The sequence below is a fragment of the Rhamphochromis longiceps genome, linkage group LG12 (genome assembly GCF_057381845.1).
Source record: "Rhamphochromis longiceps isolate RC_006_pf linkage group LG12, R_longiceps_female_GT1.1, whole genome shotgun sequence".
Classification (NCBI taxonomy): Eukaryota; Metazoa; Chordata; class Actinopteri; order Cichliformes; family Cichlidae; genus Rhamphochromis; species Rhamphochromis longiceps.
In genome coordinates, this window is record NC_140568.1 from 3,262,408 (window position 1) to 3,289,687 (window position 27,280).

A 27,280-nucleotide genomic window follows, 5' to 3' on the forward strand; every position below is an offset into this window, starting at 1 on the left:
AAAAGCTATTTCTTTTGGGGTTTTTTGGTATAATACTTTCCAAAGTAACAGGCCAAATCCTTGCTGATGTTTTCATACACTGTGTAAATTGGAAGATAACCCTCAGTTTTAATTTGATTTTACAGGATTTGAGCATTACAGAGGTAAAGGACGTCATTGCACAGCAGTGGTTTCAGTTCACAGTTCACAGATAATTAAAAAAAAGGTTATTGCGTGCAAATAGAAATAATTTATGCTTTCTAAAGAAAACTAGCATGTTTAGAAATGCTGTATTGAAAATTTCTGCAGTTTTTACCAGTCACACTTAGCAGCTACAGCTGTGGTTATAACAAATGCAATAAATCTTCATTTAAACGTATGCACCTTTCCCAGAGTCACAAGGACTGGTGCTCACATTTTTTGTCATATTTTTTATTTAATATGACTATATTATAAGTCTTTCCATATTTATTGTGATCACTGTGGACAAAAAGAAAATATAGTTTTACTGTTGGGAAATGTATTATTTTTTTAAAGGCAAGAAAAATAAATAAAAAACACTAAAACATTATCCTCTCTGTTTACATGCCTCTGATAACTATTTTCCAAACCTAAGGCTAATCTGAGAATGTCTGGGTGACATGGAGTGATTACATAGACATCCAGGATAAGAGGGAATAATTCTGAATGAATTAAGGGGAAGTTGTAATCACATGACCTTGTTTACTCTCCTCTACTTCTTTTCGGTTTTCAGTTGCCTTTGGCTCCATCTAATGGCGGTAACAACAATGACACCGGTAAAGTTTTTCCTACAGTCCAAATATAAACCATCACAATCAAATGAAACCATTCTGAGTGATAGCTTCAATGTTACACTAAAGGATGTTGTTTAAGTGAAGGATATTTCGGATTTAACAGTGTAGTTTGTGAGACTGAACTCCCGAATCTGCAAGCCAAAATTAATTTTCTTCTGATATAAATATACTGAAATAAAATTTAATCCTCAAAGCAGAAGCCTGGATTCAACACAACTGTGGTAATTCTGTGAACACGGCTTATATTTCTTCTTCTTCTTCTGATTCTACAAGTGATATTTAAAATACTTTGCATAATTTCATTTGGTTTGGCTTATGTAAAAAAATAAAATCTATAAAATACACATGATTTGATTTACAAGTACTCGGACAAAAAAGAAGAAACATTTTAAAAAAATAGTTCAGCTGAAAGAAACATTTCATAATACTGTAAAAATCCATTTCTAGCACTGGTACTTGAAAGAAACCACAATAAAACCAAACAAAAGTGATGGCTCAAATGTACGAACTAATAATTAAAATTACTGGGAAGGATAAAGTCAAGAACCGGAGACTTTTATTAGGAAGAGGTCCGGTCCAGCGTTCGTCCGTGTTTGCCCATGAACGATGGGAGCGCGCTCCCGACACTTCAGGTGAATGAGAGGGAAGCAGAGGAGCGGGATACACAGTTCAATGTGCGTGGCGTTAAAAAGAAACAATTAGGCAAAAATGAGCTACGTTACGTCGCTCGGGGTGCATGTTTGTATGACAGCATATCTACTCTTCGTGATGGGATGCGTTGCACAGAAAGTAAGTTGACATTTCTTTGCTGCAAAAATAAATCACACGTTCTTAGCTCTGTTTTGAGTGTCGTGCTCACTTGTGTAGAGAACCGAGCCGCGAACTCCGTTCGGAAAACGTGATATTCTACAGTTGTTCGCTTATTGGTAAACTCATTGACTCCGAGAGAGTTGAACCCAGCTACTATACGATAAAACAGGCGCCACCGTTCATTTCGGCACACGTCCGACGAGCAATTGCGTTAGCTACGTTTTCAATTTAAATGCAGTCCGCCTGTTACCATCAGCCTTTATTTTACCAACGTAACGAAGTTCTTACAGACGTCTCTGTGTGTAGGCGATAGCAAGAAGCAGTACGTAGTGTGAACTAAGTTTCAAAATATGGTAATGTAAACCTTTAAATGCCTTTGGTTGCATAACATTTCAGCAGAGTATATCAGAAGGGTACTCCGCTTCGAAGAACAAGCAAGCTTTTACTTTACGCTGGGGAGAAGTTTTGCAATTAGCATTGCCCCCTTAAATTTACAGCTTTTACTCTTAAAGTTCGCCTACGCCGTGCTTGCTAACAGGACGGGACATTAGCATGACCCTCACAGCGCGCCGCATCTCATTGTGAAAGCTGAGCAGGAGACAACTATTTAACATAAACAGGTTATCGGAATTACCCTGGGGTCAGTTCGTGGTTTGGCATTTTGTGTAACGAGGTTCTCAGTCGTTTAATGTATTATTTCTTAATTTATTTACTTGTTTTTACTTTTATTATATCACAATTTTCCACGTGGCTATATAGCAAAAATAACCCCTGTCACGTAATCGGTAGCCAGACTTTTAAACCTCCCCTCTCACTTCAGTTTGAGCTCCTCTCATGCACCTTTTCCATTCATGAAAAAGTGGCAAAAAAATCCGTCCTTAATCCTTCTTCCCTCCTCCTTTTTTTTTAACTCCAAATTTTGAGGCAGTTATATCCTTAAAGATTTTCAAAGAGTTGTTTTGATGGCAAGGGCATGTTTTTGATGTTACTGCACTTCAGAGTTGGAGAATGGCATGCAGTCCAAACTGCTGAAATGAGAACCACATTGGGAACATGTTAACCTTATGTGAAACTTCTCATACTCGGTGACTGTGACGTCCAAAGCTTTGCCTCTGACAGGAAAACTTCATGATCCAAAGGCTTGTCTGGTGTAGAGGAAAGCAAATGGGCAGGAGCTGCTTCTCTGGTCTCTGACATACCACAGAAGAAGGCAAAGGGTCACTAAAATGTCAGATTAGTGCCTGTGAGCGCTTAAGAGTTGATTGGTTGAGGTTTTGAAGTTGCACTGATGAAATTACCCGAGAGAAGTCAGAGGTGTTAAAGTGTATAAGAGGGAGATTTCTACACGTGACTGAGGAAAACAAGAGAACTGTTTATTTTCTCTTTTTTAAAATTTTTAAAGTGCATCATCCGCTCAGTCTTCTGATCCCTGATTCTTCTGTTTGCCATTTTTGTGTGATGCAGTATATTGTCCCCATTTTTGTAACAATGGCTGGTATCGTTATATAAAGGGTTACCTTCGGCACAGATCTCCTCAAACGCGATTGTCACATTGTCGGTCAGGAAAAGCTTTGTGGTTTCCATTTGTCAACAGTTGTCTAGTTCCACTGATGAAGAATGATGGCTGAGCGGCACAGTCCTCAGAGCTAGACAACAAAAGCCCACACTATATTGAATTGTCAGCGTCTCCAGCTTTAGTTCCTGTGTGCATAGGGTTCTCACTATCTTTGCAATTATCTGCCTGAAGTGGCACAGTAAATGATGGCTTTGTCCTCTGCTCCCCTTGTATTAAGTTGATTTTTTTCCAGAAGAGCATAAACAAGTTTGGAATTTATTCTATTGCCGTCAGACAAAAAAAAGGAAGCATGTGTCGGTGTTTCAGAATGAGGGCAGAGTTATCTCTTTTCAGAATGAATAATGAACTCTCATATCTGATGAAGGATCTGCTCGGTCTGTGAACGGATTAACATGCCATAGTTTGTCAGTGATCTGCAGTTGGTAGAGATGAACTGATGAGCAGAGATGCAGATGGTGTAAAACCTGGATGATGTTTTAATTTGGTGCTGTCTGCTGGAATATTTAAACTAAGTTTCTGCTGGTGCTGCCTTCTGAGGGTTTTTTAAATTTATTTTTAAAGATCATCTGGTTTGTTTACTTTTGTTAAATCAGGTGCTTCGCTTCGTGACTATGAATATACTGCTCATATGACAGAGGCACACCTCTGAGTCAGATCAAGCTTTTTGGATAAACCTGGGATAAAAACATGCTTTTAGTACTAGTAGAGCTAAATCAATACATTTTAGAGCAGAAAGCTTTTCAGGGTTTGTCATAGCGAAGGGCTCTAATAGCTTTGTCAATATTTGCGACTGAGCACACTGGTTCAGGGATTATCAGTGATGTTGGAGATGATATTCAAAAATGATCTCTTCTGGCAATTCTGATGTTTTTAAACTTGGAAATATTGTTGCATCCTGACTGAATCCAATTTACTCTGTCAGCACAGCCTACAGCATTGGGCTTCTCATAGGGGTGCTGCCCAAACATCAGTATCACATCAGTATCAGTGATACATTGGCTCAATCTTATTCCAAAGTCTGGGAATGATTTCTCCAAACCAGTTGAAACCACTGTGAAGATAAGGTCATGATTCGCCACAGGGTTCCAAAGGTTTTAACAGCTACCACAGCAGCAGCACTTTTACCCCCCCCCCCCCCCCCTTTTTTTTTTTTTTTTAGAGGAAATATGTTAATAGGTTTTACACCACAAACATGGAAAAGCCCACCCAGTCACATAGCTTTTAGAGAACCACAGCTGTAATAATTTACAGCACCCCACTTATCCATGTAGGCTACAGTGAATATCCAGTGATGGCTCTGTAAATACAAAGTTGATCAAACATGCATGAGCTCAAAGAGGTCTTTCATAAATGGCTCTTGATGCAAACTGTGATGAAAATGGGCTGAAGCGGCCAACAAGGGCAACCCCAGAAATGCCTGGATTTAATCAGACTGCCGTGCCAGTTACTTATAAAAACTCACCATTGGCTGAGCGTGCAGCCACTTAATCCCAGTAGGAGAGGCAGGGACACGAGGGGGATATGCGATAAGTCCTGGGCTGGAGTATCGGCACCTTTTCACAGTTGTGGAGAATTACTTCAAAGAGCTTTTTTTTCTGTCTGTGTAGACTGTCACAAAGAGGTTAAGATTCAGTTGATTGCAGTCTGTCCTTGTTATTCTGGGGTTCTTGCTACCTGGAGCTCTGAGTTTCTAAGCCTTGGAGTTTGTTTTCTTTATTCTGTGAATGCTGCAGTTTCCCTTAAGTCCTTATCTTTGGAAACTAGTGTAACTCTGGGGAATTCCTAGATGTTTGCTGAACTTTGAGTCAAAGTGGTTAAATTAAATTAGAGAGACTAATAATCTTGTTAGGTTTTTCTCATCCTCGTGAATTTTATGTTTTCTATTTCAGTAAAGCTTTTTTTTTTTTTTTTTTTTTTTTTTTTTTTTCCTTTTGGTTAAATTTGTTTTTTATGCAGCTGTGTCACTTTGTTTACCTGAATTTTTTATTTTTTTTGGTCTTCATACTTGTATCCCAGATACATCAAGTCCAGTCTATTTGAGAGGAGGTGAAGACATAATCCACGCATTTTTATTGGTTAAATATTTTTTTTATTCATACTGTTTACTGCATGGCAAAGTTTAGTTATGTTGATATTGATTCAGATTTGGTTCACAAGTGGAGTGTGATTTCAGTGCGTCCTGAGTGGGCTGCTGCAACCCAAGCACTAGCCTGCAAAGCAGTGTCACTTCTTCAGTAAACAGGGCTGGTGAGGATTCCTGCCCCCTTTTGAGGGGCCTGCCTGCCTGTTTATGAGCCAGTCCCAGGCTGTTTGTGCATGAGAGGCAGAGTGTGTGTGTTAACAGAACTTCAGCAGAAGCAGCTCGTGTTGCAGTTTTCACAGGGGTGTCGTCAGCCTGGGTGGTAAAACCAACCCCCCCCCCCCCCCCCCCCCAAAAAAAAAAAAAGAACCAACAACCCCAAAACAAAACACTTTTTTTTTTTTTTAACAAAAGTAAAATATTATCAGACATAAGCTATGAAAGTATTTTATAGCTTCTACAATATAATGTACATATTTGGTATATTAATATGATAAACAGTAGTTTTTGTCATCAGTTTATATTTGCTGAAATTTGTAATAATATTACTACATGTGGTAATTGAAAGAGTTTCCACGGGACTCTGTGCAGTCGTGAAAAAACAAGTACACCCCATGATTCAATAGCTTATAGAATCTCCTTTAGCAACCATAATGAGAATTATTTGATTATTAATTATTATTATTATTATTATTATTATTATTATTATTATTAATGATTATTTTTTGTATGACTTTATCAGTCTGTCACATCATTGTAGAGGGCATCCGTTTTATGCACAGGTCCTGCCACAGCATTTGAAATTGATTGAGGTTTGGACTTTGCCTGGGCTATTACTACACCTTATTTATTGTTTTGGTACTTGTGTGCTTGTATTTTTTTGGTTTTCTATTATTTCTTTCCTGTCTCAAACCTTCCAAACATGCTTTACTTGTTTTATTTTTTTCCCCAATTCTAAGGCCTTGAACTTTGACATGCTATTGAGCCCAGTAGAGTCTGAGGTGGTAGGTCTTTTTTTCCAGAGTATTGCATGGTCTGACCTTGGGAGGAGTTTGTTGGTAAGATGGATTGTGGTTTTGTGTAAACGCTCACCTGAACTCTCCTTAGTTCCTATGAAAGCAGTAAGGGTATATGCATAGAGTCCAGTAAATATGGTATATAAATCAGCTGCACAACATGAGCTAGTTAATTAGACAGTTAGTTTAATTAGACAAACTTGTCATGGCTGTCATGGAATAATTTTTTATTTTTGTTCTTCTTTGGTTTAAAAATCTGGTGATCCAAAGTGAAAACTGGAACAATACCATTTGCTTGGGGCCTCCCAGTAATGACAGCAGCTGGTCCAATATTTTACTGAACAAGTCATTTTAGACAATTATGTGCTCAGTTGGTCTACTTGTGTCCGGGGAAGCTGCTGTCAGTGGCATAACCAGCCTGCTCTTATGCCACGTACTTATTAGCATCACTTCATTAAAATATTATCCACATTCCCCATTTGTGGAGTGGTTCACCAAAACAGCAATGTGGCCCATTGTTTTGTCATGAGAAAAGGCATCCTTGAATAATTAGCGGCCTGCCAGTAGAGCGGCCTGTGATGTAACAGAACTGAGATGTTGGCATTATAAGAATGTCCCATTTCCATTAGACACCGTGGCACTTTGGGGCCCTTTCATGTGTAGTCTAGCATATACAACCCTGTGTCCAATGAAGATGGGACCTTGTACAAAATTTCAGTAAAAACACAGTGTGTGGATTTGCAAATCAGTATTCCCTGTTTTTTAATTTCAGAGATCCAAAGGCAACATGGCAAATATTCAAATTGAGAATTTTTATATTTTTGAGAAAGCTACACTCACTTTAATTTGAAGTTAGCAACAAAAACTTTGATATATGCACATGCTTTAAGGTGTTGCTATACATCCCAGCACGCTGATAAATAGGTTGGGACTGACTTTTTCTTTTCTTTTTTCTCTTCTCCTCCTTACATAATGGGCCTGGATTGGAGGCAGTCATTTGTAACACAGACTTTTACTTTGGAGACTTGTTATTTTTGTTGTTGTTGTAATTAGGAATAGATATCATTGAGATCTGTGATTCATGATTCCAATTATGTAATTACAAGGAGGTATTAATGTAATTACAAGGAGGTATTTCTGTAGTCTATTGATACTAGATAGTGGAAAAGGGGTGGGATTAAATAAGCTTATGCTTCTTCCTGCTCCTTTTTGAACATGGACGTTATTTGGAGTTGTGGTTGCTCGTTTTCCTTTTGTTTGCTTTGTTCATTTGTCTCTTTTAATTCTTTTTTTTTTTTTATACTTTTTCAACATGTTCAAAATAAAGATTCAATCAATCAATCAATCAATTATAGATAATGACTTTAATGGATGGAAGACTTACACAGCCTTTTGGGAAGGCCTACTTGTGACTGATAAGTAGCTTCTGTAGGAATTTGCACTCAGTTTCACAGTCAGATCCACCCCTCATTCATGTCTGGTTTCAGAAAACTAAGAGCTATGGCCAAAAGGCCGTAGTAAAAAACTGTAAAGCCAAGTCTTTACAATAACACTCCACAAACTATGTTAATCTTTTACATGCAATCTGTGGCGTTAGTGCAATAGTTTCATTATCTCTGCATCAGAACACGGCGAAGAAATGGAGTAAAACAAAGATTTTGGCGCCAGTTCTTGATTATGATGAGAACTGGTCATGATGTGATGATATTTTGTTAAAATAAGTGAGACCTTACTTGAAAAAGGGTTTAACCTCAGTTAAAGTTGCCAGGACTACCTAGGCTCAAATTATTTATTTAGAATTTTATGTTGTGAAAAAGCCTTAAATTGTGAAAGGGCAGGGCGATATGGCCAAATATATTTATCACGATATATATTTGAAAATTCGCGATAACGATATAACTGATGATATAATTGACGCGAGACAAAATACTTTACAACATATCCTCAGCATAACCATGTGTAATATCCACAACACTTAAAAAGAGGTTATACACACAATACGGTAATATTATGTTGAAGCACAGTACGTATCACTCTGCGAGGCTCCGCCTACGACAGCCGTAATGCTCCGACAATCCATCAAGCGGTGCGGCTTCGTAGCTTAGCAAAGTCGTACCAAAACATTTTTTTGACAGATTCTTGAGCGCCGTGTAGCACAGAAAATCGGTTCGGTAATAACGACGGCCCGCTAGCATGCTCTACCAAAAAATGTGCTTTGTTGTGTATCTGACGGACGAAAGCTAAACCAGTTCCACACCACTGAAGCTGCAGCATTTTTACAAACCAGTTCTGGTTCATCCGTTTCATTCAACGATCCGCTTTCGCCCTTCTCATTCTCCGTCGCCGCCATGCTTTTTCCGCCATGTGCATATCAAAACAAAGGCACTGCGCATGCGCGTTTTACCCATATTCTATCACAAGATTTCATTTTCTTATCAATGCCTAACATCATACTGGTATTACCGTGAACGGTATGATATGGCCCAGCCCTGCTATTTACACCCAAATTTGTAGATGCAGTCACTCCAGAATGAAGCGAATTAGATGTCATAGTTGTAGCTAGAAAAAATCTGGGACGTGTTTCAATCTCAGTGACCTCGACCTCCAGGTCCGAGTTCAGAGTTTCTGAAAATCTTGCAATAACTTGAGAAGAAGGCGACGTAGGATTTTGAAATTGATACCACAGGTGTATCTTTTAATGGTACCATTGGCTGGAGGCGGTATTATCTTTCTCTTTGCCATGTTATGCACCCTTGTGGTGTTAAGTGCCGTCATTGCCCAACCTTGCTGCAAACCCCTAATCGGCTTACTCTCTCTAACTTCAGCAGGAATGGCATTTGGCCCGTTCAAATGTCATCCGTGTAATTCTTTCCTCACATTAATCACATCACACACATCACATTAATTTCTACTAAGTGTGTAGGCTATCCAAACGTGTCATGCACTAATGTAGTTGCCTCAGAGTGTCAGGAGAAAATGATCAGAAAATGAGTAATGTCAGAAAGTTTTAAATACTAAGAGTGAGCAAAGATTTTGTATAATATGTCATTAGTATGCTACAAACACTGGTCTTTGGTGTCTTTGGCAATGCTATTACTGTTTGTAAAGTTAACTGTAATGTACTGCAGAAATCATATATTCAAAGTACTTTGATATAATGTGACAGACTACTGAATGCCCACAAACATAAACGTTTGGCACTGAGCGAGATGGGTACTTAATGTGTGTTCCAGCGTAAGTTGATAGCAGAGGAAAGGGCAGATGTTAACTGCGTCTTTTTTTTGTCCTCGGGGATTTTTTTAAATTAACATTTTGTTTATTTTCATCAATCTGGGTAGAAATGCCTCTTGAGATCATTGAAATACAATTTGAAAGCTGCTGCTGGCTAACGTGGATCATGTTAAGGTACTGTTATGTAACTCACTGTTATGCAAAGTGGTGAGGTCATAGATAAGGGTAACTTAAGTCAATAATCATATAATACTCATGTAAAAAGTTCAAGAGAGAGTGTGAGTGCAGCTATGGACTTGCTAATTGTGAAATTTCTAGGATATGTTTCCAAATGTCTAAACAGCTGAGAACAGTCGTATTTTCTTTAGTTATGAAGGCCGTGCTGCCCTAGCTGACCCCCCCCCCCCCCCCCCCCCCCCCCCATGTGTCTTTAATATGCTGTGGCCTGCCTATGAGACTATATTGGCGATAATGTTTTTAGTTTCATCCTGATGACCTGAGGGCTGAGTGAGTGGTTCACTTTTCCAGTCAAAATTACATGCAGGTTTTACCAATTTAAATGAACTAACTGCAGAATGCTGGATGGGGGCAGATCACTCCTGTAGCAATCAGAGTTTAGCTTTCTCATGTCCCCGATCTAGGTTGCACAGCTCACATGTGAACTATAATCTCAAAGAGATCTAGTACACTTCCAGCCCAGTCTAGAGCACAAACGTCGCCTGTGGTTGTTGGTTTGTTACCTGTCTGGAAAGAAGGATAGCCAGACTAGGGCTTTTTGACAGGCCACAACAGGAAAGACCAACAGGAAAGCTCATAAACACTCAGCCCCCCTACAAAGGTCTGCTTCTCAGCTGCTTGGCCCAACCAACTGTGCATCTGCCTCTCCTTAGGGCAAAGGTCCCCCTTATACCAGTGAACACCTGGGAAGAATTATAGCCAGCATGTTTAAAGAAATACCCCAGTCCCCTTCCCCAAGGTTACCCAGGTGAAACCTATGCTTTGATGTAAAGGAGGAACAGCAGAGTTGAATAGTTCACTGAAGAAGGAAGCGTTTTGACTGCTCGACCTGAGTAGAAACGCGCTATATACAGATGTGGTCAGAAATTAACATGCACTCCTGGACATGAATGTCATGGTAATTTGGGGCTTTTAAGAGTTGTTTTAACCGTTCTTTTTCCAGGGCAGAGTGACTGTATAGCATACAGCATATAAGTTAAAAAAAAAACTTTTAACAGGCTCAAATATATCATACCCTCAAATCTTTTAATATTTGGTGCTGAAGGTTGTATGATATATTTTAATTTGATAAGCTCAAAGCCTATTATCGTCTTGTTAGCGACCATGATTGACTATAACTGGTAGTTTCTCTTTGCCATCATGAAGTATTTGTTTGACAGCACTTATTGGTTTGACCAATTTTCAGAACATTGAGAAAGTTCAGCAAACTCATTGAATAATAAGAAGGAAAATTGTAGATTGATGCAGGTTTACAGGTTGGGAAGGTCTTATGGAGCTAGCAACAACAGATTATTGTAAATATGTGCATATAAGTACTGTTCTTGTGATTAATTTCCTAGTCAGCTAAATGAGGTAAAAAAAATGTAATAACCAATCAGTCTGTAACTAAGGAACAATCAGATATCAAGTTAAATATGAGCGCCGTTTAATGGATGGTGTCAAAAACTACACAAGGCCATTTGAAAGCATTAATCACATTCTTGAAGAATGAATTATACTTTAAAAGCTGCTCAACAGTGTGGTAACATGCATTATACAAACATTCAAAGAAGGGGACCCCCCCACTTAAACTGATGTTAAATATGATATTTACATATTTTTAAAACATAATTATCTGAAAAACGAGTAAATTGCAGCTGAATTGGGACGCATTCTGGAGAATTCTATAGTCAGACAAGACAAAGATTGAGCTATTTGACCACAGCGTCAAGAGGTATGTTTAGAGGAGTAAATATAAATTTGTAAATCTAAGAACTCCAGCTGTCAAGCATGGTGGTGGCAGCCTCATGTTCCGGTGTTGATGCATTATACAAAGCGCATGGAATAATGAAGAACGAGGATTAACTCCAGATTCTTCAACTTCACCTCAAATCAGCTAGAGAGTTGAATATTGGACACATTTGGGTATTCAAATAGGACAGTAATCCCAAAACACACATTAAAACTGGTTTTGGAAGCGATAAAGCAAGATAACATTAAACCTACCTGCCTTACCAAAGCTCCAGCCTCAACCCTTTTAACATTTGTGTACTATGCTTAATCGTTTGGTCTCTGCCAGGACAAGAACAAGCCCGACTCGCAGTCTCTCCAATTCATCCCTAAGGTGTTCTGTTGGGTTGAGCTCAGGATTCTGAGCAGGCCATGTTCTCACAAGTTCTCCAAACCAGACTCGCCTATGTTTTTATGGACCTTGCTTTGTGCAATGGTCATGCAGTCATGGTAGAACAAGAAGGGCCATACCCAACCTGTTCCCACAAAGCTGGGAGCATGAAATGGGCAACGGAGCTCCTGAGAGAGACCCATTCTTTCGCAAATGTTTGTAGAAGCAGTCTGCATGCCCAGGTGCTTGGTTTTATTCACCCGTAGCCATGAACATATGAATTGAATGATTTGGATCAATGAGTGTTTACTTTGTTTTACCCTGGGGGGAAAAACAGTTGAAAGAAAAAGGTAACAGCCCTTCTGTACAAGAAGGTTAGACAGAGTTAGACAAAACAACGATTCAGCTATTTGACCACAGTGCCAGGAGGTGTGTTTGGAGGAGTCAAGGTGGGGCTTGGCATTCATGCACATGAGCATATGTAAACTTCTGAATACAGCTGCAAGTCCCAGTCCATTTTACCATTTCAAATTGGTTTTGTTATGCAATTAACCACAAGTGACGTTTGTTGTTTGACTTAGTGGTACATGTTGACACAGACGGAAAATGTAATCAGTAAATTTCAGAATTAGACGGTGTAATGTATCACTAGTTAGCAATGAAATGCCGAAGAATAACAAAAATGCAAGTACTGGTGGGACATTGGGTTTTGCTTTTGTGCTTAACCTTTTGAGTTGCGTCCTGTTTATCTAAGGTCTTAGAAAGGGTGTCAATGTCTGAAATTAAAAAATGCAAGACTTTTTAGATCTACTTTAAAAGCAGATTTTGATATATGACACAACTAATTAAATAATTCCTGTTGCAGGTGTATTTTGACTGTGGTGCCAGGGTGGATGTGGTGGATGTTCAAGGCCTAATTCTATCTCCTGGCTTCCCATACAACTACTCCTCTGGGACACACTGCGTCTGGCAGTTTGTTGTACCTATTGATTACCAGCTTATTCTGGAGATATTTGACTTTGATGTTTTTGAAAGTCATGACTCAGAATCCAAGTTCTCTGCTTCTAAATTTGATGAAGAAGATGCAGAGGATGGGGCAACTCTCGCCCCTGGCACCTTAGGGGCTGATGAAACCTCTTCAGTGGCTAAAGATCCTGTGGTTCAGAGTGTAGGTGATGGCTCAAAGACTCAGCAATCCTTCCAAGATGGTGAGGTGAAGCAAATAGTTGTCCAAGAACAGTCTACAAAAATGGAGATTACCAAAGTCTCGAATTCTGCCAAAAGATCTGCAGATGCTGCCTCCAGCCTATCTTTGCCACCTCCTTCCACTCTCCTCCTCCTACCTGACGCTGTGCCTCCTGGGGACAAAGCCATCAACTCTGCCTCCTCATATCACCTAAGGGGAGATGCCAACCCTAGTACTAACCCGACCACAGTTGTGGATGAGACCACCATTTCTTCACCACACTCCACCAACAGTCTAAGTGTAAGCCCTGAAACCCAGCAGTCTGTCCTTGACGCCTGCCCCCACGATGTCCTCTACATCTCAGACCTCATCACCTTCTCCTCTAGGTTTTGTGGGTCTAACCGGCCTCCTAGCAGCCAGCTGGTGTTTGGCTCAAGCCAGGAAATGGTGGAGGTCATCATGGAACTGATCACTACCACCCACTGGGGACGTGGTTTTGCTCTTCTATTCCACTACCAGAACCTGACCGAGCCACAAGGAGACCTCCATGCCACAGCTTATACTGCCAATAAGCTAGACACACTGCTGGCTGCAGTGAGTGGAGCTGCTTTCTTCGCTATGATACTTACAAGTGCCCACTGCATCATTTTCAGGTAATAGAAGTGTTAACTTTATTATATTAAAGGCATTACATTTTGGAAACAGCACCACCTTAATCCAATACAGCACTGTGCACTGAAATGATACTTGACTTACAGTCCATTTTTATAGTTTTCTTGACTGTGAGAGCTTTACGATGTTAAAAGGATCAGGCTGGTGCTTTGCTACCTGAAGATGGGATAGAAATGTTTGTTTGTTTAAAGCTTTTATTTTTTATTTTTTTGACTAAATATTCATTCAAAGTTCCAACATCTCACAATAGAGAGAGAGAGATGGATATGGTACAGTGTTTATCAAATGAATTAGACCACCACCCAATGAAACATTTATGCCACAGCTGCCCTGAATAACAGCACTGGTAATTACCAACATCATGACCAACAACAAAATCATGTTGTTGGTAGTGCATGCATGTTATCATTCTGTGTAAAAACAGGACGAGGTTTTGAGTGAATTCTGGTAAAGCTTCAGTGGGAATCATGGTAACAATTCATTAAAGTTTGGTTTGCATTGATCAAGGTGTTCAAGGTCAACTTAGTGATTTTATTGGTCAAAAATTGACACAAAGCCTTAGAACGTAAACTATGATTCTTACAAGTGTAGTGTGTATTATCAACACATAAAAAGTATAGAGTATGTTTAAAAATATGTCATATTTGACCTCTGACCTGAAGGTCAAAGTGATAGTAATGCTATATAGAGCTATTTAAAACTATATTTCTTACTGTCATTGTTTCTATTGACAACATATAGGGAATGACGCATGAGGATTCTAAATATCATGTTACTTTGGACCTCTGACAACCTTTTTTTTTCTTCTTAACTCCACAACAAGCTTCCTAAAGTACATTTAAGAAGAACAAAGACAACAAAATGCAACACTGTTCCCTTAAAAGTAACTATTGAGCTGCTTCGGCGAAGGTTTGTGTTTTGTTTCTGTAACAGTTAATCTATCAATATGCACAAGCTCTTGCTTTTATCCATGAATTTCACAATTTAAAGTTTTATAAAAAAGATGGAAAAAAATCTAAGATTATGATTTTTCATTTTTATAATGTTTTTCATTAAAATGTCAGTTATTTACTTAAATTTCTGAACAAACATTAGTTTTAGAGGTTGGATGTTATGCTTCATTATTTTTGGGCTTTTCAGAAAAGTTCACAGTACTGGCTCAAATGTAGGTATAACAACCTGAATTCAGTTTTCCTATTTACCTAATTTTTTAGTTGTTTTTTTTCTTATTCTTTTTTCCCCATATTTTCTATTAAAAGAGTGTAGAACCTGAAGAGTTGGGGTTTAATCATCTTTCGCTCAGGTTTGTAAGGTCACACTGCAATTTTTTTTTGTGCTTACATGTTTGTTTTTTCCTAGAGGTTACCGTTAGATGTTAATTGTGTTCGCTAATAATCTGATCTTTTGTGTAGCTACACCACCAAGTTCCAGTTTAAGGGAAATGTCTAACACACATATTTAATTGATTTACAGAACAAAGGCTTTTCAGTAATCCCATCCCTTTTGTGTATTCCTTCTATCAAGTTCTCATCTGTCCAGTTTTGGTTAAAGACCAAAAACCATCCAAAAAATGATGCATTACCCTTCAGCCGTAGCTAAACTGTGGCTAACAGTGCCTAGCATGTGCTAGCATGCTACACTAACATAAGCATGGCAAGTTAGTGCTCTCACTATGGGCATATCAGCTTATTATTATTACTATTATTTAAAAAAAAAAAAAAAACAATGAGTGTACATATTTCTAGATCAGAGTCAAACACATGGCCTTTTATTCATTCCTGAATACACTCGCCCATACACCCACAAGTTAGGAGAACAAAAGGCCACAGATAATGGGCAAAGGGTTAAAGAGAAGCCAACCTATAGAGACTAGTTTTCTGTAGTCTTTTAAAAGAAACCACAGATTCTGCTGACCTAAAAGGCGGTCCCAGCATTTGGGCGCTACAACCTCAAAAGCATGATCCCTTTTTTTTTTTTTTTTTTTTTTTTTTTTTTTGTGAATAGCTAGTGAAAGAGTTACAAGACAAGTTAGAGACATTTTTGCATTAAGGTAAAAACCCTGCTTTTGTTAGAATTAAACCTTCCAAATTCTGGTGATTTTACAGGTAATCTCTCCTCAGATATAAAGGAGCCGGGATGACATATTCACACGCGCACACACACTTATATACACATAGACTAATACCCTCACACCTACACAGTCATGACATTGTTATGTTGACTCAGCTGGAAGTCTCAGTCCCTGATGTGGTCACCCTCTGTGATTAGTTGGGTTTGGCTGCAACTGTGCGGCTTTCTTGATGTGAAGCATTCTCACCATAGACAGCAGGGCATTCAAGGTACAGCACCTGGCATCAATTCCACGGCACAAAAACACAGAGGCTGCATGAAAGTGAATGGGCGGAGAAAATGGGAACAAGGGACAACGAGGAGAGGTAAAACTCAGTTGAGTCAGTCAAAAGGTGTAGTTTACAAGTTGTTCCCTCTCCATCCCAGGGGACAATGAACACAAACTGGAGGGTTAAGTTTGGAGGTTTGTAATACTATCTGTTCTGACAAGCAGACTGGTTTAGCTTACTGGTACAGATAGATTCAGAATTTAGAAATGTTTGGATATGTGCCCGTCTCAGTGTTGAGCTTTCAATGAGAAACCGTTAGATATGATTGGTGTTGATTTCAAATGTAGCTCAGTTTCTCCAACTCATCCATTAGGCACAAATACCCTTGCGTTCTCACTGTTAATGACAGGGAAATTAGTAACACATGTTCAATAAAATCAAAGAGTAATTAGCAAAAACAAAAACACAAGTCATTCAGAAGCCAGGAAATGCATTGCCACAAAACATCAAGCTCACAGAAACCCACAGTAGCAGTTTTTTTTTTTTCTATTTCAGTTGTTCCCTATTAACTTAAACAAGTTCACAGAAACCATTTGAAACCAACTAGCCTGGCGAGTCAGGCGGGATTGTGCAAGTTTAATGCAGCAGTGAGGGTAACTCCCAAGATCCCCTGTTGTCAGAAAACAGCCCAAGGTGCATGAGAGTCACAGCAGGGGTTGCCCTGAGTTGGTAGCTGGATATGAACTCATTCAGCTGAGAGCCATTTTTAATAAAAGGGTACTTGCTCAAATATTCCTGGATGCTTCAGTTCTTCACGTGAACGTTAAGAACATGAGAAGTCAAATAATAACATCAGACGGATATGTTAGACCCTGATAAACAGGCGAGTGGTTTGAAGACTTTAATACTAATATCCACATTAATACCTGTGGAGAAGCATATCTAGCTAGATCTGCTGCTGATAGCAGCTACAGTGTTCACATCAGAGCGCTGCATGGGGTCAGAATTCACATATACTTGAAATGAGCATCAGCACTGACAAATTTAAAATCCCCAGAGGAAGAGTGTAATTTATAGCAAAGACGGCTCAGCAACAACCACCCCGTGAACCGTTAAAGCAGACTGGAGCGTATTTGTCACGGCCCCATCCTTCCACACGGTAACACAGCAATTACTGAGTGGAAATAGCTCCGGGATTGAGGCGGCTAGTGTTATCAGAAAGCTCTCATATCAATTCAGTTTTATGTGGTGGTGTCAATTTGAACATTTGTGGTCGAAATTACAAACCCCCAGAGGAGTTTTTTATTTTTGAGAAAACACTGCTCAGAGTGGGGAAACAACTGAGGTCAGCCGTAAAATTTGAATATCAGATGTGTCTTTTAATATAAATTGAATTGCTGTGGTATTTCCTTTTTTTCCAGACCCAAACTGTGTCCAAAAAGGGCCAGCTCCTGCGCATCCAGCAACTCTGAGGTACAGATATTACTGCCGTTAAGTGTAAAAAGTGATTATCTTCCCAGAAGGTGTTGGCTTTTTGACATACTTGGACAAGTAAACATGCGATCTTTTTTTAAACGACACCTAAATATGTGTTCAGACAAGGGAGACATAAATGGCATTTTGCCGTTATATTTATAGTTTGAATAATATAAATGACAATGTATTCACATTAGGAAAAAAATAAGGTACAATCCTACATTTATTGCACCTTTTTAAATCCATAAAATTGGAATAGTTTTTACAGATTGGTTTCAAAGATCCTCAAGAGTGCTTGAGGATAATCTGAGGATGTGTGTGAAGATTGTAGTTGAACCGAAAGGTTTAAGGTCAACAGAACGAGGACACTAAGCACACTTATTAAATCGACAAATTAGTTCTTTTTTAGTAAATTTTCCTTTTACTGAAAAAGAAGAAATGGAGCATCATGGAGTCACACTGTTTAAACCTAGATTTGAATTTTGTAGATTGTGCTGTACATGCACGAAAACCATCACATTTCATGCAGCGCAGGAAATTTGGATGGTGACGATTAAAAGTGTGAAAATTGCCCAGAAGAAGGGAAGCTCTTGAAACGAAATATTCACTAGGAAAAGTAGGAGGCACTTCACATCTCTGTGAGAGGCTTGTGTCCTAACAGTGTATTCATGCTACCAACAAAACACACTGGAGGCTTAAACTAAAGTTTTAGCTGTGATGTAGCTTTGCATGTTGCAAGGAGTCAAAAGCGTGGAATAAGAAGACAGTATTTCTAGGATGATATTAACTTTGTTTCACTTCGGCCGGGGTGTAATGCTCAACTCTGACAGTCTATTGGGATAGTACAAACACAGTATGGTGATAGTGGAGTAAGAGGGACAGCAGTTACCAGCAAAATGCCAACAATAAATGTAATTATTGATATTGGTGTTTAGGGCTGTGCGATATGACCTAAATCTCATATCCCGATATTAAGACATCTATCATCTGATAACGATATAAATCACAAAAATGTAACATTCTGTGAATCTCAGGCAGCTCGACTTGCGTGAAGTGTTTCCAGCTGTGCGTCATGTAGCTGGAGTCGAGTGTTTTAACGATGCATGAAATGATACATTTTTAGACATAAGTTTTCTTTGTATTTATTACACGGCGTGCTGCGGGGAAAAGCCTGTTCTAACGTTTGAGTCTAAGGTTTATTTTTTAGCACCCGACGGCTCTTTTTTTGCTTCTCATCCGTAAATAATCTGCTCTTTCACGTGATTCAGTTTATTTTGAAAAGTCTCAACAGGATCTTGAGCTTTATTGTGAAAGGTTTATGTGGAACAAGCGGACACGCGGTGGTTTTACCGTCGTTGTTGCTAACGACAACGCATAAAAACAAACGCTTGTCTGTCTGTAGTGTGGTTATATTAAATATAAGAGAAAGAGAGAACTTTAATAAATTAATAAAGCCACTACAGTGAGCATCAAAATAATGAAAAAATATTGCCGTAAACAGTTTATTTATGAAACAAACGATAGCGTAAAATGAAACGACAGACATTTTTATATCGTCATCCGATACATATCATTATCGAACAGCCCTATTGGTCTTTATTATTTAGAACACAGGTACTATTATATTGTGTAATCATAATTTAAACAAGTACTGGTGTCCGGCAGCCTCGCCTCTGTCAGTGCGCCCCAGGGTGGCTGTGGCTACAATGTAGCTGCCATCACCAGTGTGTGAATGTGTGCGTGAATGGGTGGATGACTGAGTGTATAAAGCGCTTTGGGGTCCTTGGGGACTAGGAAAGCACTTTACAAATACAGGCCATTTTACCCAAATAAAAAATGATTTGACTAAAAGCTTATTATTATATTTGAACTATGTAAATATTAATTATAACACTGGTCCACAAAATGTCCTAAATGATGATTAAAAACAATACTAATAATACAGATCTGAGATCATAAATTCATCTCTATTAAATTAAGGAATTTCTGTTTGAGTCATTTGTCTTTTCGTTTCTCCAACCGTTCACACCGTCTACTTCAAACCTGTCTGATGTCTTGACGAGGATCACATGTAGTGTTGAATTTGAGGTCTGTTGGTTGAACTGTGATCTCACATTTGAGGGTTTTTTTTTTCCTGTCGCTAGGCAATCAATGGGAGGAACCTGAGGCATTAACATTACAAGAAAATGTCTAATGTTTCAAGACTCGCAGATTCTTGATTCTTCCATGACGTCTATGACAACACGGAGCAGTTAATCAAAGAGGGGAGAAAAACAAATCTTTTCATTGTGGAGACGAGGGGAGCAACAGGGAGTGAAAACGCAAACAAAACAATGCTTTTAAAAAAAGAAGTCAGTCCACGAGCTTATAATGTGAAAGCTTCCCGCACAGACGAGCGTGTCAAGTAAGAACCATCTTTGCTGGAAACCGACATCAAGCTCACAGGACGGGCTGACCCAAACTCTAGCCTGGAGACTGGAGTAACTCCCACTCCAAAACTGATGTCTCCACCACTTAGGGTGCTAATCTGTGATCCTTGTATGGATTCTTAAAGGATGTGATTAGAGAACTTCACCAGTGGACTTGGAAAGCTGTGAAATTTGCTTTCCCACAGTCTATAAAGAGACCTTCAAAACCAAAGGTGGACCAACTGGCACCATACCACTGTTTCATAAATCCGTCATTTAAGCTACATGTAAAAGAAGCTGTTAAAAGTTTGAATTTAACTGAATGTACTGAAACTGACCAAAAGGCAGAGGGACACCAGACCATGAAACTGCTGCTGGGTGAACAAATAGTTCTGCATTACTGGCAGCTCCTCTGCAGATAAACTTACAGTGTTATGTTGTAGGTGCCGGAGGGAGTCCAGAACACCGTGGCTGAGGTCAGTGAGCTGCAGCCGATTGCTGAGAATCAGGCCAACCAGGAGGCGACCATAGAGCAGGACAACAACAACCTGCCACACACAGGTTGAGAGGACACACACCTGCACATACATTGATGCCCTCCCCCCAGTGAACAGCCTAGTTCACTGGAATGCTTATGCTGGCCATTTAATAAATAAATAAATTGCATTCATACTCAGAATTAAACTGTGTAATAGTCTTACAAGGAATGCACTGAGAGGCATTGTGGCAAGCCCAAAGACTATGAATAGCACGTTACTGTGGATGTCATTTATAAATCATTTCGATTTATAGCTGCATAGCATGCTTGAACATTTGATGAGGATCATTTCAGGAATGACAATGATACTTCCGAGAATATAAATCTGTCATTAATTCATTTCCTGGGAAAGTGCTGATAAAGTTTAAGTGCACTAATTTAAAAGTGAAGACTTGGGGTTTGAGAAGAGGCTTGTGTTTTTATTGCTGTCATTTTTTTGTTAAGATTAATTGTGCGTTAAGCATCATGCAATTGACTATCTCTGCTTGGCTCTCTTTTATCTGTGTGTTTTGCTATGATGGTTATCTGTGCTCATGCCAACCACAAGCTGCTTTAATGTTTTCCAAACAAAAAGCTGCTGTCTCTGGAAAAGGAAACGGGGAAACTCTTTCTTGTTTTACAATTTTCCCAGCGGGCTTTTGTGAAATGGGTTTAAAAACTATAAATGTTGTAAAATATTAGATTAAAACGATGAGAAAGACTCTGTCGAGTTTTGAGTGGAAAGTAAAATTGCATTAGTTTTGGAGCAGCCCACAGGCTGCATCCTGGAACAGTCCAAAGATTTCTCTCGCGCTCTCAGTGGGACTGAACCCAGGCTCAGAGATTTGTGGGTTGTGGCATTTAACCCACAAAGCAGCCTGGGAGTAGTTTGATCAGCAGGGGAGTGCAGGCCCCTCTCTATGTGTTCCGGTCACAGACAAAACACACAGCTTACAAACAATGACTGAGTTAAGGTTAGCCTCCTCTGAATGTTGCTTCATTTGACCATTTTGAGTTACAGTACACAAATCATCAGTAGCAAAAGGTCCTTGAAGAATGATGTAGCAAGAAACCCATGTGGAGCGCTGGGCTAAGTGTAATGTCAGCAGCGAGAACTGTCTAAACTTGTCTTTGTGTTTCTGCAGTCACTGCTAGTGGCGATGTATCTCACAGTGCAGATGTGGACCTCTCCTGCAGCGGTTTGACTGAGCTTGACCTTGGTGCCGATGAAGTTTTCATTGTGTCCTCAGGCCCGAGTGGCCTCCCCCCCTCACCTCACACGGTAACATCTTGTTTCACACCAGTGAATTTCACCAGATAGTCATAGTAGAAAAAAGGTACAGGTTTTAGCAGGTCTTAAATTTGTGTAAATGCAGCCCCAAATGAACTACATATAACCTATTAACACACAAGTAAGCCAAAATGAAGAAGCAGTGTTTTAAAAATGAAGGACACTCTTACTGCTTCCATGGAATTAAGGAATACGAGCAGTAGTTTGGTGGTCTGGAGCATTAAGGTGTGTGATGCCAAGGAGGAAAAACATCATCAGTGACCTTAAAGAAGCAAATGTTACTGCCCATCAATCTGGGAAGGATTATGAGGCTATTTCCAAACAATTATTAAAGTCAACTGTTCAGTGAGAAAGACTATTGGACAGAATCTTTCCGGGTTTAGCCATCCGAGCAAGTTCACCCAAAGATGAGATTGTACAGTGATCAGAAAAATTGCAATAACCCCAAGAGCTGCATGTCTCACTCTATAGTTAACATGTTAAAGTTCATGACCGTACACTTAGAAAAAGACTGGACAAGTATGACTTAATTGGAAGTGTTGCCAGAAGAAAATCTTTAACTCTGCAATAGCCGAGACTGCTGGGGCTTCCCATGATGCACGAGTGTTTCTTCTTCACTCTGCGTGCTACACACCTAATCATTGGTTATTATTAATCTCTGGCTCTCCTCCACAGTATGTCTTTTGTCCTGTCTCCCTCTCCTCACCTCCATCCGATCTCATCAGATGGCTGCCCCTCTCTGAGCCTGGTTCTGCTGGAGGTTTCTTCCTGTTAAAAGGGAGCTTTTTCTTTCCACTATCGCCAAGTGCTTGCTCGCAGAGGGCCATCTGATTGTTGGACTTTTCCCTGTGTTATTGTAGGGTCTTTACCATAATGTATAAAGAGCCTTGAGGCGACTGTTGTTGTGATTTGGCGGTGTGTGTGTATATAAGTGAAACTGAATTGAATTCAAAAGAACATGGCAGCACAGTGTCGGTTTGCAAATTTGCGTCTGAACGAACCACAAGATTTGTGGAAGAATGTCCTTTAGACAGATGAGACCAAAGTGAAGACGTTTGGCTGTAAGGACAGAACCACATTTGGTGAAAACCAAACACATCAGCACAAACACCTCATGCCAGCTGTCAGCACGATGGTGGACGGGCGATGATTTGGGCTTGTTTTGCAGCTACAGGGCACCTTGCAGTCAACTGTTAGCTCCTCTGTAGGCCATCTGTCTGACCTCTCAAGCTTGGCCCAGATTGTGTCATGCAACAGGACAAAGATCCCAAGCATGCTTGATGAAATGTACCAAATCTGATGACCGCTTATTGTCAAACCCATCGTTTTTATTTATGTGAATTAGGTGTAAAACTAATTCCCATCCATTTAATTTAACATGCTACTGACATGGCTCTGGGGGGAAAAACAAATGATGTGGATGTAGTCTTATATCATAGAGTGGAAAGTGAAATTGTGTGTTCAATCTCAAGGTCACACTCTGCGTGGGTGATCTTGTTGCTTTGAGGAAATGATCCCTGAATCAGTGAACATCAGAGGTGGCGGGGCATTCAGTGCTTTGAACTGACCTAGTGTTGCAATGGCACATGAGGATAATTAAAAGATAGGACATGTGTTGGGGAAGCAATAGTTCAATCAGGCATTTTTTTCTTGCTGCTCTTTTGTATTCTCAGAATAAGAGTTGGCATAAAACAGCTTTGGCAGCTTTTTGAAGGGCTGGCAAGCTTTTCTGCAGCCTAGGCTAATGGAGTATTATCTTCCGAGCCAGATTCCCAGCTCCAATTGTTTGTGTGTTGGTGTGTGTCATGCACGCTTTGACGCACAGTGTGTGTGGTCTGCCTGTGTGTGTCCTCGGTGCATGTAAATACGGTTTAGAAAATGTTGCAAAATTCATCTTCTCGGTGTCAGTGCCAGGTACGCTTCCAGGTTGGCGTGGTACTTCCTGTGTTACACACGATGCCCTGAGCCGTAAACCCCCTTTTGATAAATTTTCGCTGCAAAAGACCCTTTCCGAGAAGAGCTTCGATTTAGCAGTACAGCGATGAGAAGATTGGAAAACGTTGCTGTAGGCAGGGCTGATGAGATCAAGGCAGAGAAAGTCTGGATCAAAACAGTCTGGTACATTCCTCGCCGTCTGAAAATCAACAGACTTTATTCGGCTTGTTCCATTTTCTAGGGAGTACGTCAAACTTTTCCAAATATCCCTAAATGGTCCCCAGTCTCACCTTTGGAACTACAGTGTATAAGTGCACTGAGTTCTTGCCTCATCTTTCAAGACTAAAAGTTCCTATTGTGTTCTCAGGCTTTGGCGTGGAAAAGAACATTTTATATAAACCCCTAGCTAATTCTTGTCTAGACAAAGCTAGCTGCTAGTGACTCTGAGGGACGGATTATCGCTCTCTGATGAGTGCAACTCCCAAGACATTATAAAGCGATCTCCACACATCCAGGTTGTCGATATTTAGCCTCTTAAGCTCAAGTGAAATGACCTATATGAGGCTCTGACTCCTAAAATGCTTCTTTGTTTTGGTCCCGGAGTGTAAACGACCCACAGTAATAGCTGTGCTTCAGCAATACCACAGATGTCTCTAAAATTGTTCCAAAGCCTGCGCTGTTCTCTCGACAGTTTTAATATACTTAATAATGATGAGATTTGTACGTGAGCCACACATGCTCAGCTGGCTGGCTGTGTGACAGAGCTAGGCTAATCAGAACACTTCCTTTGTTAATCCGTTAATGTGGTACACAGGAAAGTCTGTGGGGAGATATTCAGGTGAGGAGGAAATGCAGCAGGTGCAACCAGCAGACAGTTGTTCCTAATGTTCACACCTGAGGGAATACATTGTTGCACAGAGATGCTATTTGCTGATTTGGCAGCAGTTTAAGTGCAGCACAGTAGAGAATACTTTGTTTGTTTGAGATTTAACTATTTGGTTTTCTGCTCTTACAATATTCCTACTGGTGTCTTAATTTGGTTATTACATATACGCATCTGCTGCACTCTCCTTGGTGCCTGGTTAGAATATTTTTTTCCTCTTCTTTCGTGATGAGGTAGTGCTTCTGTTTTTGACCCATGCTTGACTCAGTAAAAGCTGCCTAAGATATTAAAGATTGTAGCTGCATTTTTCCTATCATGTGATGTTTTCACTTGCATGTAGCTTCTTATACTTTGCTACGTGTATCTTTCAGCAGCGGGAGAGGTTTCTGCGACACAGTGACACTGGTCCTGTAGGCGATTGGCCGTCACCACTAGAATCCTCCACCTCACCTGGATCCAGATCAGTCAAGGATGGCAACGGCTGTGCCAGGCCGAGGGCGTGGAGTGTCCGCACCTTCCAGGACTTCCTCCCTCCTTTGCCACAGCTTCATAAGAAGTGGTGCAGCTGGAACTCCACCAGTCCCTTCACCAAGCTGGTGGACAGCGTCAGTACTACAATCATTACATACAAAATAAAATGAAGCTACTTGAATGGTCAGATTCTACCAACAGACTACGTAAAATATGATTTGGATGAACTGACCCTTGAAGAATGTTCATGAAATGTAAAATGAGCAGTTTAGGAAAACTTTGTGTGAACAAGCAGGATTTTTCCATCACCAGTTGGTTAAATTAAAGTCTGTTAATTGTGAATATCGTTCCAGACTCCATCCAGTTTGGTTGCTAACTGCAGAGGTGGCGACAGCAGGAAGGTTTTCTCTGATGTTCACCTGGAAGGCAAGGCAGATACCAGCACAGCCTCAGACTCATCCATCAGCAATGCCTCCTATCCCCTCACGCAGCCTGCCCAAAGACAGCGGCGCCTCAACTCCACCAGCAACCTGCGACGTCCTCGGTTCACAGGGACGTGTTTTGGCCTCCTCTCAGCGACAGCAGACCTGGCGAAGGCCCCGGGCTCCTCCTCCTCAGAGCCCGTCTCTAGAGCCTCTTCCTCCCCTCAGTGTCAAATTGAGAGTGGCCACGCTCGAGATTTCCCAGGCGAGGGTGATCACATCAGCGTGCCTGTGTTTGCCATCTCTGAGGAAGAGGACCGGCAGCCTCTGGTCCCAGCCGAACACCTGGAGCAGACCTCCGCATCCGCTTTGCTCAACGGGCTGGTTACAGGGACATGGGAAGGCAAGGCGCCTGTTCTAGGAAGCACCAACCTCGGCTCCCAGAGGCCCAGAGCAGAGTGGAGGCTTTGGGGAAGCCAGGTGTCAGGAGGGGTCGGTTCACTCTCTTCCAGCGAGTCGAACGCAGTCGACAGCAGCCAGCCATCTCTCAGTGTGTCCACAGGGCTGTGCAGTGTGACCAACCAGATGTGACACGATGGTGATGAACAGGGACTCTGGTGGGCCAGTTCTGCATTTCTGAACTCTTAGTGTCACTGGGATACATCTCACTTACTCCTTTAATTTCCAAAATCAACTCTTACAGAATTGCATCTCCTGTAGCTTCCTGTTGGTATACACGCATATTATTCTCACTGTAGTTTTTCTATTTTTATAAAGTTTGTTGTTTCGCACCTTTCAGTGAGTTGTAACTCCAACCACGGCACTGTTTTCAGTAGCTCTGTCATTGTGGATTTTCTTCTTCCTGTGCCAGCCTTTTGCTTTCTTTTTTTGATCTTCTTCATGGGGACGCTTCTTTAGTACATCGTAGCAAATACTTAGTTGCATATTACCTAAAAGTGTTCCACACAGCATAGATAATACATTTATATTAATGCTACAACAGTTCAGGCATTCAGTATGTACCCCTAAGACTGATGCTGGATTATAAAAGGGAAATCAAAATAAAAGCATATTAAGTACCAATATACACCATTACATAGCATAAAGACAGAACTAGCATTCACAATAGTATTTAAAAAAATCAGTATGAATAAATGTAAAGTTTTAATAAAGGCAAAATCATTTGCAGCTTGTGTTGTTGATTAACTCAGAGCTACACAGAGTAAAAACTTGTTTGAAACCATTCAAAGTCAGAATGAAGATTTGCACTGAAATCACATGTTCAAAGGTTACAGAAACTCAAAGTTAACAAAAGCAAGTCAGTTTTTCTTTCAGGTATCATTTTTTTTAATGGTAAAGATTAACAGCAAAATCAGATCCATACGCATTTTTCAAAGACAATTGTAGAATACAACAGTGTGAAGAGACTCCTCATAATGAAAACCAAACACTGCTCACACTAGCAGTTGATTATAGTCCAGACTAATTGTTCAAATAGTGCATTGCAAATAGTTTTTAGGCATCCGAAAATTCGTTCATCTCTCGCACCGACAGATGTGCAGCTCTTAGCTGATGTTACTGTGACAGATGCCTGTTTGTTCCCACTTTCCTGGGAGCAGTGCTGAGGTAGAATGAAACCTGCCTCTTCCATACTGCTGAGCAGCTTGGTCCAGACTTTTGCACACAAAGTGAGTAAATATTTGCCTTAGTATACAACATAACAATCATTCCCCCCAAACACACACCATTCAAGGGAGAATGCAAAGCACTTCTCCAAAGTCCTCTAATACTAATTCCTGATTGGAGCGGCTTGGGACTGTTGTTGGCTTAGGGTC

The 27,280-nt window shown here is 40.2% G+C and overlaps 1 protein-coding gene across 2 annotated transcripts; it reads left to right on the forward strand.

Annotated features, from left to right (window-relative positions):
• The first annotated feature begins 1,405 nt into the window (after positions 1-1,405).
• LOC146656595 (uncharacterized) lies at positions 1,406-26,929 on the forward strand. Of its 2 annotated transcripts, none has more exons than XM_085424370.1 (7): positions 1,406-1,583; positions 12,711-13,684; positions 17,464-17,515; positions 20,370-20,487; positions 21,589-21,725; positions 24,927-25,157; positions 25,377-26,929. In XM_085424370.1, the coding sequence occupies exons 1-7, from the start codon at positions 1,503-1,505 to the stop codon at positions 26,034-26,036; spliced, it is 2,253 nt and encodes a 750-aa protein (XP_085280496.1). In that variant the 5' UTR covers positions 1,406-1,502; the 3' UTR covers positions 26,037-26,929. The 2 variants fall into 2 exon arrangements, with proteins under 2 accessions (XP_085280496.1, XP_085280495.1); XM_085424369.1 differs by having other exon boundaries at positions 1,407-1,583; positions 24,924-25,157.
• The last annotated feature ends 351 nt before the right edge of the window (positions 26,930-27,280 follow it).